This window comes from Oncorhynchus nerka, linkage group LG20 (genome assembly GCF_034236695.1).
Source record: "Oncorhynchus nerka isolate Pitt River linkage group LG20, Oner_Uvic_2.0, whole genome shotgun sequence".
Taxonomy (NCBI): domain Eukaryota; kingdom Metazoa; phylum Chordata; class Actinopteri; order Salmoniformes; family Salmonidae; genus Oncorhynchus; species Oncorhynchus nerka.
The window spans coordinates 84,796,774-84,809,922 of record NC_088415.1 but is presented as its reverse complement, the minus strand read 5'-3'; the positions used below and the strand labels follow the sequence as shown (position 1 = coordinate 84,809,922).

Genomic DNA, 13,149 nt, shown 5'->3' with positions numbered 1-13,149 from the left:
ATCGCCATTTCCTGCATATTGAATTTTACCCAAAAGTTACCACTTTGTCTAGCGTATTTTGTTTTGTCGCCATTTGAAAATGTTTACCACTCTGCACCCTCATATCTAGTCCACTCTTCAATGGTCTACACTCCATAGGATCTGCAAAGTACAGTAGGCAACCCACCTACCACTAAGTCTCTACCCACCAACCACCCCTACCACCAAGTCTCTACCCACCTACCACTAAGTCTCTACCCACCAAACCACCAAGTTTCTACCCACCTAACCACCAAGTTTCTACACACCATCTGTTTATGGTCACCTTTTGAAGACAATGGTCCCAAAACGACCCCTAGACCCTGGTCGAGATCCCCTGCTCAGTCGTTGGCCACAATATTGACTTTTCCATCAGGCACCAGATTGCTATAATTTACAGTGCATTCAGAAAGTATTCAGACCCCTTGACTTTTTCCACATTTTGATACATTAAGGCCTTATTCTAAAATTGATTAAATAATTTTTTCCCCTCATCAATCTACACACAATACCCATAATGACAAAGCATGAAGTGTTTTTGGTGCAAATTTAGGAAAAATATAAAAATCACATGTACGTAAGCATTCAGACCCTATACTCAGTACTTTGTTGAAGCACCTTTGGCAGCAATTACACCCTCAAATCTTCCTGGGTATGACGCTACAAGCTTGGCACACCTGTATTTGGGGAGTGTCTAACATTCTTCTCTACAGATCCTCTCAAGCTTCGTCAGGTTGGATGGGGAGCGTCGCTGCACAGTTATTTTCAGGTCTCTCCAGAGATGTTCGATAGTCCCGAAGCTACTCCTGCGTTGTCTTGGCTGTTTGCTTAGGGTCGTTGTCCTGTTGGAAGGTGAACCTTCGCCCCAGTCTGAGGTCCTGAGCGGTATGGAGCAGGTATTCATCAAGGATCTCTGTACTTTTCTCTGTTAATCTTTGCCTCGATCCTGACTAGTCTCCCAGTCCCTGCTGCTGAAAAACATCCCCACAGCATGATGCTGCCACCACACTGTTTCACTGTAAGGATGGTGCCAGGCTTAATCCAGACGTGACACTTGGCATTCAGGCCAAAGAGTTCAATCTTGGTTTCATCAGACCAGAGAATCTTGTTTCTCATGGCCTGAGAGTCTTTAGGTGCCTTTTGGCAAACTCCAAGCGGGCTGTCATATGCCTTTTACTGAGGAGTGGCTTCTGTCTGGCTACTCTACAATAAATGCCTGATTGGTAGAGTGCTGCAGAGATGGTTGTCCTTCTGGAAGGTTCTCCCATCTCCACAGAGGAACTCTGGAGCTCTGTCAGAGTGACCATCGGGTTCTTGTCCACCTCCCTGATCGAGGCCCTTCTCCCCTGATTGCTCAGTTTGTCCCGAGCGGCCAGCTCTAGGAAGAGTCTTGGTGGTTCCAAACTTCTTCCATTTAAGAATGATGGAGGCCACTGTGCAGAAAATATTTTGGCAGACGCATGGCATTGTGCATGGTGGTCTTACGCTTGTGTGCGGCAGCTCGGCCACGGAAACCCATTTCAAGAAGCTCCCGACTAACAGCTCGTGCTGACATTGCTTCCAGAGGCAGTTTGGAACTCGGCAGTGAATGTTGCAACCGAGGACGATCCCGTTCTTTTAGCTTGTGTGGCCTACAACAGCTGTTGCCACGAGACATTTCCACTTCATAATAACAAAACTTACAGTTGAGCATGGCAGCTCTAGCAGAGTAAAATACCTATCCAGGAATTGTAAGATTGGTAAGTTGTCAGCAAAGGATGAGCAGAGGAACACTCACATTATGTTCTAGCAATGTGGTGCTCAACCCCAGTCGATGAAAAGGAACGCAACCATTGGTTGATGCATGCAACGTCTGAGCAGGAAACCGCTAACTATGGCTGCGTTTACACAAGCAGCCTAATTCTGATCTTTTGCCCAATTATTGGTAAATATCAATTAGCGGAGAAAGATCAGAATTGGGCTGCCTGTCTAAATATATATATAATATATAAATATATTGTAGGGTGTCCAACACGTTTTCCCACATCTCCTACTGTAATGTTGCAGCATTTTTACCATAAAGATCAGTTTAATCAAATAACTACAGAATTGAAATCAGTTAAAAAAAACAAGAACACACAGGGTTACAGTTCTGGTTGGAATAGCTTTTATTTGATCCGTCTGTAAACAAAAAGGTGATTTATAAATTTATAGCATTTTCCCCAAATTTTGAAAATGCACATTTCATAATTTTGAATCCAAATGCATAAGGGAAAAATGTATTTTTTGGTCTGTACATAGTCCACAAAGCCTGGAGTGTATTGTTTGATGCCAAAATATCCCGAAGGAAAATGCCATTGAAGTTAGTCCTTGTTAGGGCAGCAGTTTAAAAAAGAATATTAATCATACTCAAAGTAGCAACAGACCAGATCTGTGTTATGGCACAGGATACACAGTTTTTCTTATAAAGTTTTCACAAGACAACTTAGTGTTCTTATTCCAACCAACACCATTTTTTAAATTTAGTGTACACACTATCACTATTTTTTTCATATATTTTTTTTATTTTTAAATGTACTGTTAAGTACCGTGCTATGACAGTTGCTGATACACATGATGATAAGTAGAGCACTAGGCAATAAATTCAGAGCTTGGGTTTACAGTCAAATGCATTCAGTGAGAATACTCTGGTTACCACAGGTGTCAAATGAGACTGCAATTATCTGTTAACAACAAATTATCAGCAAATCAATTAGTGTTTTAAAGTCATCATAAGAAGCAGTGTGTTTTACAGTCATCTGAAGTATAGTCTAATGATTACAGTCAAACAGAGGACAACAGTCATCCTTCACAATGACTTGAAGCCATTCTGAAAAATCCCCTAACTGTGACATAACAATTGGTCCTATGGAAAATATAACTTGCCAACTTGACAAAACATGGTTATGTAGGGAGTCTGGACGATACGCTGCACAAATCGGCAGCGTGAAATACAGGAGCTGGCAGATGGAATGTCCATGGAGACTTCAAGATGTCCTGGGGGTTCATGGGAGGAATTTCTATCAACAAAAATCCTCAGCAATACTGATTTGATCTGCCATTACAATATTCCAACACCACAATGACGTGTAAGACCACATTCAAGTTACAACAGCAAAAGCATTTGATGGAAGACAATGCAAAATAAAAAAGTTGACTCAGGGGTTTTAAGGTGTATGTCTAGAGGATTATTCTTTTTTTTCCAATGACAAAGCAAAAAAATTGAAGCCTGAATAAAAATAACATTTTGCGGGAATATAAAAGTTTTGGGAAGGGCAAGGAGAGTTCAGCTCTGTATGGTTAAAGACAGGGTTAGGGACAATTCCATTTCAATTCAGGAATTAGACTGATATTCGGTTAACTTTCTGAATTGTCTGGAAAGAAAATGGTATTAACCTCAACCCTGCTAAAAGATATGCATGCAACTTTCAAATCCTGACATGGAAGCCACCCGCAGAAAAGGAAAACAATACCAGCTGGTTATCTCTTCAGTATGCTCATAAGGCATTGTCCCACCCAAAACTATCTGCACCATTGAATGACAGCCATTCAGTGTGATTCCTCATCATTTGTTTTTACAAGCCAAGTCAAAATTTGGTATACACTTTATTACATTATCATTCAATTCTTTGCACATGTGTTTTGGTAAATATAAACATCCACAATTTGTTATTGTAGTGTCAGAAATAGAGTTGAGAACATACTGTAGTGTTAATACTGTGAGAACGAACAGGGAGATAGGAGAAAAAAAAAAAAAAAAAAAAAAAATGATTTAACATGAAAAAAAATATAAAAGGGTGTACATGAAAATGGAACTTGGAGAGAAATGCATCTGCTAACTAATCCGGGAAGTACTGTCAACACAATGAGGGGGAGCCAGAGGGAACTGCTAGGTGGGTAGACAGGCTGCCTTAAAATCCAGACTTCCTCAGGTACTCAGTCATAGTAAATGCTTTCTTGTTGAGCTGTCCGCCATGGACCCCTTCTTTTCCCATGACTAAAACCAATGCTGGAGCACACAAGGAAACAAAAGGAAAAATGACAAATTGACAAGAAAGTATTTTTCCCCGCTAAAAGTGGGGATAAGGTGACATAGGACCTTACCGCCACCATTACTCTCCATTGCTATTAAAGTTTCCACGACATTTGACTGCTTGCAGGAGAAATCTTAACAGCAATATTTTATTTTCTCTTCTTTTTGTCCCTCAATTTTAACTAAGCAAGCTTGGTGACACTAGAACCCTGAATCCCTCAAGTATTTTGCCATTGAGTATGCCTTCTTATTCAATCCACCTCCATGGACCCCTTCTTTGCCCATTACAAGAACCAAGACTGAAAGAGAAGAAAGGAAAGGGGAAGTTTAGAGCGGTCAAAGGGAAAGACAGTCAAGTGAGGAAAAGAAGGTTAGTGAGCCTATGGAAGTGTTTCCCCTATATTCATTTTGCAGAGGTGGCCCGCCGCTGAATTGTTGCTACCGCTGCAATTTTTTAAATTAATTGTAAAAAAATTACTTTAAAAAAATATATATATATATATTTCTGCTGACACAATGTCTGGAGGTTTATGGGAACAGCTACCACCGCTGAAGAAAAAAAAACTAGGGGAAACACTGTACAGTCGGCATAACAGAAGTTAAAGTTATGGCTTGCGTGTGTTGCAGGTAGTGAGGGTAATTTTTTAAATCGATAGTTTCATATCGGGACATTTTTTGATCGTATCGTTTTGACAACTTCACAATATTATTTTTGCACTAATTGGCTGTACCTGCATAAAAATAAAAAATAAATAAAAAAAACTTTTCCCCATCATATTTTGTTCTCCATCTTCTTTTGAAATAGGGAGTCAATTTGTTTTCTGCACTTTTATTAACCTGACTGATCAAAACTTCTCACGTCTCTCTTGTCCCTCTGCAACAGACATATGGTGAGCAATATGTTTGGAACGTCAAATCGCAATTACAATATAAAGTCGCAATACATACAGAATTGTGACAATCGCAATAAATGTATCGGTGAGGTCCCTGGGAATTTCCAGCCCTAGTTGCAGGGAAGAGCATGCTTGGAGGGAAATACCCCCAAAACCTTTGTAGGTGTCTTGACCACTGACAACACAGCTAACTACGGTTGTAGAATATATTTTTTCACGAGGATAACACTTTGAATATTGCTACGCTATCAATCAATGTCATTGCCTGGATTCAAGCATATGGACAATGTACAGAATTGTATACAGACCTGACCATAACTTCAAGAACACGGCTTGAAAATGCATTATCTTTCTATAAAACTGAAGCTTTACATTAAACCAAGTAGAGCTCATCCTTCACAAGTCACCTGACTACTTGCAAACAAGTTCAATGCAGTAAATGTTTCGGATAAATGTTTCAAACAGATAAATAATGTAACTGAACAGTAGCTGTTCCAACTGTACAGAAACCAGGAATAAGCCAAATGACCTCTAAAAAGGTACAGCAAAAAATAAATAAAAAGCTATCTACACTTTAGGAGTGAATGCTCAGGCACCTGCATGCACCTCTGGTTTATTAGGCCACCTTTTGCAGTGTCATAGGAGGAGTGGGGGTCCCGTGTTGCTCAGTTGGTAGCTCTTGCAGCTTGCAATGCCCGGGTGTTGGGTTCGATCCCCGTGGGGGGGGCACAAAAAAGTATGCACTCACTACTGTAAGTTACTCTGGATAAGAGCGTCTGCTAAATGACTAGAACGCCAAAAGATTTGAATGTGGCCAACATAAGGTGTGTACAGAATTGGGGGATGTGTGAGCTGTGTTTTTAAAGCCACTTCTACACTGGAATCTAACTCAGGGTTATTACAGGGCTCTACAGTGCCGACCACTTTACTTGCATATACATATTTTGCTGTGTAACCTGGAATTTTACATTTAGGAGCACCAGTTTGCCAAGAAAAATGAAGAATTCTAGCTTTATCACCTTTTTCACTCTGCTCCTAAAATTCTTTGTGCGGTCCTACATTTTCAAAATAGGCACACACGTGCTCATTGTAAAAATATGTCAGCGTAGTGCCCTGTATTAGTGGTGGAATATTTGACATTGCCTTGAAAATGGAAGTCCATGGACTGCTAGTTAATCAAAAATGTAGGCTACAGAACCGTTTTGCCTGCCCCAAAATGTTGAGACGTTGTAGGCTACTGTCCAGGGAGATGATATAGAGGGCTAGAAATAATGTTAAACAGACAGCATGCATCTAAAATGTTAGTGAGGTTGACAACCACCCAATAGTTAAGAGGCAAGAAGAAGCTGAAAAAAGGTAAAGACCCACAAAGTTGTTGATTAGACTCAAATGACAGACGTCAGTAAGGACCACAAAGGCAGATGGACTTAAGAGTAGGCAAACCTTGACTTCTTGTTTCTTCACTTCTGCCATTTCAATACACTAACTTGAATGAGACTGCTTGTGAATTAGGCTTCATTTCTCTCATACAAAGCATGGCTCTTCATACGTAACATCTATGTACTTTACCTCAATGGACATCTTGCCGATGTGATGAAATTCAACAAGTTCTCTTTGATTTTGATTTTTTTACCTCCCCTTTTCTCCCCAATTTCCTGGTATCCAATTGGTAGTTACAGTCTTGTCTCATCGCTGCAACTCCCGTACGGACTTGGGAGAGGCGAAGGTCGTGAGCCGTGCGTCCCCCAAAACACAACCCAACGAAGCCGCACTGATTCTTTACACAATGCCCGCTTAACCCGGAAGCCACCCGCACCAATGTGTCAGAGGAAACACCGTACACCTGGCGACCTTGTCAGCGTGCACTGCGCCCGGCCCACCACAGGAGTCGCTAGTGCGCGATGGGACAAGGACATCCCTGCCGGCCAAACCCTCCCCTAATCTGGACGATGCTGGGCCAATTGTGCGCCGCCCCATGGGTCTCCCGGTCATGGCCGGCTGCGACAGAGCCTGGACTCAAAACCAGAATCTCTAGTGGCACAGCTAGTACTACGATGCAGTGCCTTAGACCACTCGGGAGGCCCAAGTTCTCTTCAATTTCTATCCCAAAGTCACAGCGATGTCCTAGCTTAAATTGTACATGTTGATATTTCCCTTTGCAATTGACATGCTCAGAACACCGATATATGTTGTGCTGTATTCTGTTTCATAGTAAAAAAGCTGCATGATGTACTAATATGAGAACAGAGCACGAGAACGAATCACCACCAATCCACAAGACACTTGCATTGACTAGAAGGCAACACTTGAGTATGTTAGGCTGCGTTAGAAAGGCAGCCCTATTCTGATCTTTTTTCATTAATTGGTCTTTTGACCAATTAGATCAGCTCTGATCTGAAAAGATCCGATGTGATTGGTCAAAAGATCAAATAGTGGGAAAAAGATCAGAATTCGGCTGTCTGTCTAAACGCAAACTTATAGGATGGATCTGGGGCTATAACGTCACAATCACTGAAATGTTTTGTTTACCACTAAAAGTAGTCACCCTTTACCTTTTCCGGCTTTGCCTACAGTGACGTTGTATGTTGGCTCTCCTCCTTGACTCTTTGTCCTGATGTCCATTGTCCAGTCCCCTTCAGCATGGAGGCTGTCTCTGATGACTGAGCACTTCTTCGAACCCAAGGTCATGCCGTTGGTGAAGAAGCTAGCCCTGTCCTTTCCAATGAGAACATCAATTTCTTGAGGCTGAAACACAGTTAAAGTGCACTCACAAAGTTAATGCAGATTAAAAAGTGGACATGTAACATTTATAAATGGCAGCACTACTAAAAGCATCTGGAATGGGGTGCACATCTGGATTTATGTCATATTTTGTCAAGAGGGTATGTATGGTATGGCAAGAGGGATGGTATCTACCAAAAAGACGTCAACGAAAGTTTTTCGTAATGCATAGGTGATATTTTCACTATTTTTGAAAGCTGACACGTTTCAACCTCAATTTTTGTCGAAGCTTCTTTTTTTTTGTTGGTGGGTGCGACTACCCTGACCCTGTTCTCATTTTTTAATAAAAAAAAAAATACACTGGGAATAATTATTAAGTAGTACAGCACTTAGTCTAAATTCAAAATGCATTAGTGGAGCTGGCTAGCTACACTTGTCTACAAACTAAACTAACTAGCTACACTGTACAAAAACAAAACGCAACATGTAAAGTGTTGGTCCCATGTTTCATGAGCTGAAATAGAAAACAGAAATATCACAAAAGGCACAAAAATATCACAAATTGTACAATTTGTTCACGTCCCTGTTAGTGAAGATTTTCCTTTGCCACGATAATCAATCCACCTGAGGTGGCATATCAAGAAGCTGAATAAACAGCAGCACCTTGTGCTGGGACAATAAGGCCACTAAAATCTGCCGTTTTTTCACAACAGAATTCCACAGATTCAGGGAGCGTGCAATTGGCATGCTGACTGCAGGAATGTCCACCAGAGATGTTGCCCAATAATTGAATGAGACCAGATCCTGAGGCCCACTCATCCACCTCGTGTTCAGCATGATAATGCATGGGCCCACGTCACAAGGATCTGTACAAAATTCCTGGAAGCTGAAAATTTCCCAGTTTATCCATGGTCTGCATAGTCAGACATTGAGCATGTTTGGGATGCTCTTGATCGCTGTGAACGACAACGTGTTCCAGTTTTCGCCATATCCCGCAACTTTGCACGGCCATCGAAGAGCGGGAAAACATTCCACCCGCCACAATCACCAGCCTGATCAACTCGATACAAAGGAGATGTGTTGCGCTGCATGAGGCAAATGGTGGCCACACCAAATTGTGATTTGATTTTTTTTTGCCACGCCCTTGCTTTTTTTTAAAAGGTGTCTGTGACCAACATACATACAGCATCTGTATTCCCAGTCTTGTGAAATCCATAGATTAGGGACTATTGGGTTTATTTCAATTGACTGATGTCCTTATATGAACTGTAACTCAGTAAAATCTTAAAAATTGTTCAGTTTACATTTTTGATCAGTATAGTTGGTAAGCTCACCCATTGTGGATGGCATGGGAGAGCCGCCATCTTGGGAAGCAACAAGGCAAGTTAGGTCCTGACTTGAGCAAAACGCTTAAGCCCTCTTTCTTCAACTAGTTAATATAAACTACCTTGCACATTTACTTAGTTAACTAGCCATAACAATGTCGAAATGTATCAATTGTCTTGGTTCTCCAAATGGAAACATTGGGTAACAAGCCGTAATAACTAGCTAGTACACCCGTATAGAATAAACAGATTAGGCCGTTAGCTAGTGACGCTTTGGCAAGTGTAGGTAGCTAGCCACATTAGCTAGTTGGCTAACTTAACTATGGTATCTGACGTTAACTTTAGACCACACCACTCATTCATTGGATCTAACGTTAACGGGCTACCGAGTGGCGCAGCCGTGGCACTGCTACGCAGTACTAGAAGCGTCACTACAGAACCAGGTTCGAATCCTGGATGTATCACAACCGGCCGTGATTGGGAGTCCTATAGGGCGGCGCACAATTGGCCCAGCGTCGTCTGGGTTTGGCCGGTGTCGGCCGTCATTGTAAATAATCATTTGTTCTTAACTGACTTGCCTAGTTATATAAAAGGTGATATTTATAAAAAATAAAATGTAAAAAAAGGTTGTCTAGCAAGCATGCCCGCTAGGTAGGCTAATTCTGGGCAGCTAGCTAACCGTACCTAGCTAGCTGGACATTGTTAGCAGCCAGGATAAGTCCACAACAGTTTTAGACTAATATTATTGGCCAAGTCGCATTGTACATATGACGTTAGCAATAGCAAGCTAACATGCTAACGTATCTAGCTTTAGCTAACGTTACTAGCTTGCTGGTCAAACGGAATGGACGGTGGAGTTAGCTAGCAAGCGAACTCTTTAGCTAAACTAGGTTCGGCGAGGCTGTGATTATCCCTGCCAGCATTAATTCTGATTCAAATTTGTTATTGGTTTCCATTTCATTTCTTACCGTTATGTTGTTAAAAGTACCACCGGCATGTGCTGCCCAAACGTATTTGGCGTCCGTATAGCCAACAATGGCGGAATCCTGACAACTGCCATCCGCCATCAGGTTATCCACGTAGCTTTGCCAAGACATGTTGAAATATACAGCTCCCTATGAACTCCAAAGTGTAGTTTATGGGATAAGACAGTTACAGCCGATTTTGCGCTGCTTACGGATCAATTGAGTGTCTCTAATTGTACCCCCACTTCGACGTTCACACACGTCTTGGCTCGGGCAGTAAAGAAAGCCAATGTAATCAGGCAGTGCATGGGTGTAGTCTGCGTCAGATCACTCCGCACAATGGACTCACTGGCGCTTTATAGCACAAGGGGCGGAAGAATAAAAACGTGCACTTCAGAGTTCTCTGGAGTGTCTTCAAGTTTTAGTACTGCATAATCTATTTCTCTCGAAACTGTATTGTTGGCAGTTAAATTGAGAAATTAATAGACAGGGTGAGTGTCTAGAGCATGTTGCTGTAGTAATGTAACACCCTTCCTGATTTGTTGACCTCTGTATATTATTTCAGACAATATTGTAAGAGTACCACAGTTCGACTCATAATACCCATAAAACCTAGCGGTCAAACAGGTAAATGGGTCCAATCAATTTTCCACCCTTCATTTTTCCCATAGAGGATTTTAAGGCCTGTGCTTCGTGTAGACTTACCTTAGCTTACATGTAAAACTTGTTAGTAATCAACTGACTGGCTTTCTTGATGTCTATAGTATTCTCTCTGGTATGCAATCTGGTTTCTGCTCAGGTTATGGACGTGTCACTGCAACCTTAAAGGTCCTCAATGATGTCACCATTGCCCTTGATTCTAAGCAATGTTGTGCTGCTATTTTTATTGACTTGACCAATGCTTTTGATACGGTAGAGCATTCCATTCTTGTGGGCAGGCTAAGGAGTATTGGTGTCTCTGAGGGGTCTTTGGCCTGGTTTGCTAACTACCTCTCTCAAAGAGTGTAGTGTTTAAAGTCAGAAAATCTGCTGTCTCAGCCACTGCCTGTCACCAAGGGAATACCCCAAGGCTCGATCCTAGGCCCCACACTCTTCTCAATTTATATAAACAACATAGCTCAGGCTGTAGGAAGCTTTCTTATCCATTTATATGCAGATGATAGTCTTATACTCAGCTGGCCCCTCCCTGGATGTTGTGTTAAATGCTCTACAACAAAGCTTTCTTAGTGTCCAACAAGATTTCTCTACCCTTAACCTTGCTCTGAACACCTCCAAAACAAAGGTCATGTGGTTTGGTAAGAAGAATACCCCTCTCCCCACAGGTGTGATTACTACCTCTGAGGGTTAAGAGCTTGAGGTAGTCACCTCATACAAGTACTTGGGAGTATGGCTAGAAGGTACACTGTCACTCTCTCAGCACCTCTTCAAAGGGGGAGACACTCTTGACCCAAACTGCTACAGACCTATATCTATCCTACCCTGCCTTTCTAAGGTCTTCGAAAGCCAAGTCAACAAACAGATTACCGACCATTTCGAATCTCACCACACCTTCTCCACTATGCAATCTGGTTTCAGAGCTGGTCATGGATGCACCTCAGCCACGCTCAAGGTCCTAAACGATATCTTAACCACCATCGATAAGAAACAATACTGTGCAGCCGTATTCATTGACCTGGCCAAGTCTTTCGTCTCTGTCAATCACCACATCCTCATCGGCAGACTCGATAGCCTTGGTTTCTCAAATGATTGCCTCGCCTGGTTCACCAACTACTTCTCTGATAGAGTTCAGTGTGTCAAATCGGAGAGCCTGTTGTCCGGGCCTCTGGCAGTCTCTATGGGGGTGCCACAGGGTTAAATTCTTGGGCCGACTCTCTTCTCTGTATACATCAATGATGTCGCTCTTGCTGCTGGTGAGTCTCTGATCCACCTCTACGCACACGACACCATTCTGTATACTTCTGGCCCTTCTTTGGACACTGTGTTAACAACCCTCCAGGCGAGCTTCAATGCCATAAAACTCTCCTTCCGTGGCCTCCAACTGCTCTTAAATACAAGTCAAACTAAATGCATGCTTTTCAACCGATCGCTGCCTGCACCTGCCCACCCGTCCAGCATCACTACTCTGGACGGTTCTGACTTAGAATATGTGGACAACTACAAATACCTAGGTGTCTGGTTAGACTGTAAACTCTCCTTCCAGACTCACATTAAACATCTCCAATCCAAAGTTAAATCTAGAATTGGCGCTCCTATTTCGCAACAAAGCATCCTTCACTCATGCTGCCAAACATACCCTCGTAAAACTGACCATCCTACCGCTCCTCGACTTCGGCGATGTCATTTACAAAATAGCCTCCAATACCCTACTCAATAAATTGGATGCAGTCTATCACAGTGCCATCCGTTTTGTCACCAAAGCCCCATATACTACCCACCACTGCGACCTGTATGCTCTCGTTGGCTGGCCCTCGCTTTATACTCGTCGCCAAACCCACTGGCTCCAGGTCATCTACAAGACCCTGCAAGGTAAAGTCCCCCCTTATCTCAGCTCGCTGGTCACCATAGCAGCACCCACCTGTAGCACGCGCTCCAGCAGGTATATCTCTCTAGTCACCCCCAAAACCAATTCCTCCTTTGGCCGCCTCTCCTTCCAGTTCTCTGCTGCCAAATCCCAAAAATACAAATAAAGGAATTAAGAAATGTAGAAATATTAGAGTCCGGAATATAAATATATATGTATATGATGGTGTGTATAGATGGTGTGTTATTGTTGTTACAATGTCAAGTAGGAACCTGTAAGTTAGCATTTCCTTGGCTAGTGTACAGTGCCTTCAGAAACTATTCACACCCCTTAATGATTTTTTCCACATTTTGTTGTTACAGCCTTAGTTCAAAAGTGATTAAATTTAGATTTTCTGTCACTGGCCTACACACAATACCCCATAATGTCAAAGTGGAATGATGTTTTTAAGAATTTTTGCAAATTAATAAAAAATGAAAAGCTGAAATGTCTTGAGTCAATATACAGTTGAAATCAGAAGTTTACATACACCTTAGCCAAATACATTTAAACTCAGTTTTCCCCAAATCAAATCAAATTTATTTATATAGCCCCTCGTACTTCAGCTGATATCTCAAAGTGCTGTACAGAAACCCAGCCTAAAATCCCAAACAGC

General features: G+C 42.1%; 1 protein-coding gene across 2 annotated transcripts; it reads right to left on the bottom strand.

Moving 5' to 3' along the window:
* Positions 1-2,141: 2,141 nt before the first annotated feature.
* On the bottom strand, positions 2,142-10,311 carry pfn2a (profilin 2a). Of its 2 annotated transcripts, none has more exons than XM_029624198.2 (3): positions 9,977-10,304; positions 7,515-7,707; positions 2,142-4,045 (listed from the first exon to the last, which is right to left on the bottom strand). In XM_029624198.2, the coding sequence occupies exons 1-3, from the start codon at positions 10,103-10,105 to the stop codon at positions 3,948-3,950; spliced, it is 420 nt and encodes a 139-aa protein (XP_029480058.1). In that variant the 5' UTR covers positions 10,106-10,304; the 3' UTR covers positions 2,142-3,947. The 2 variants fall into 2 exon arrangements, with proteins under 2 accessions (XP_029480058.1, XP_029480059.1); XM_029624199.2 differs by having other exon boundaries at positions 3,990-4,368; positions 9,977-10,311.
* Positions 10,312-13,149: the final 2,838 nt, after the last annotated feature.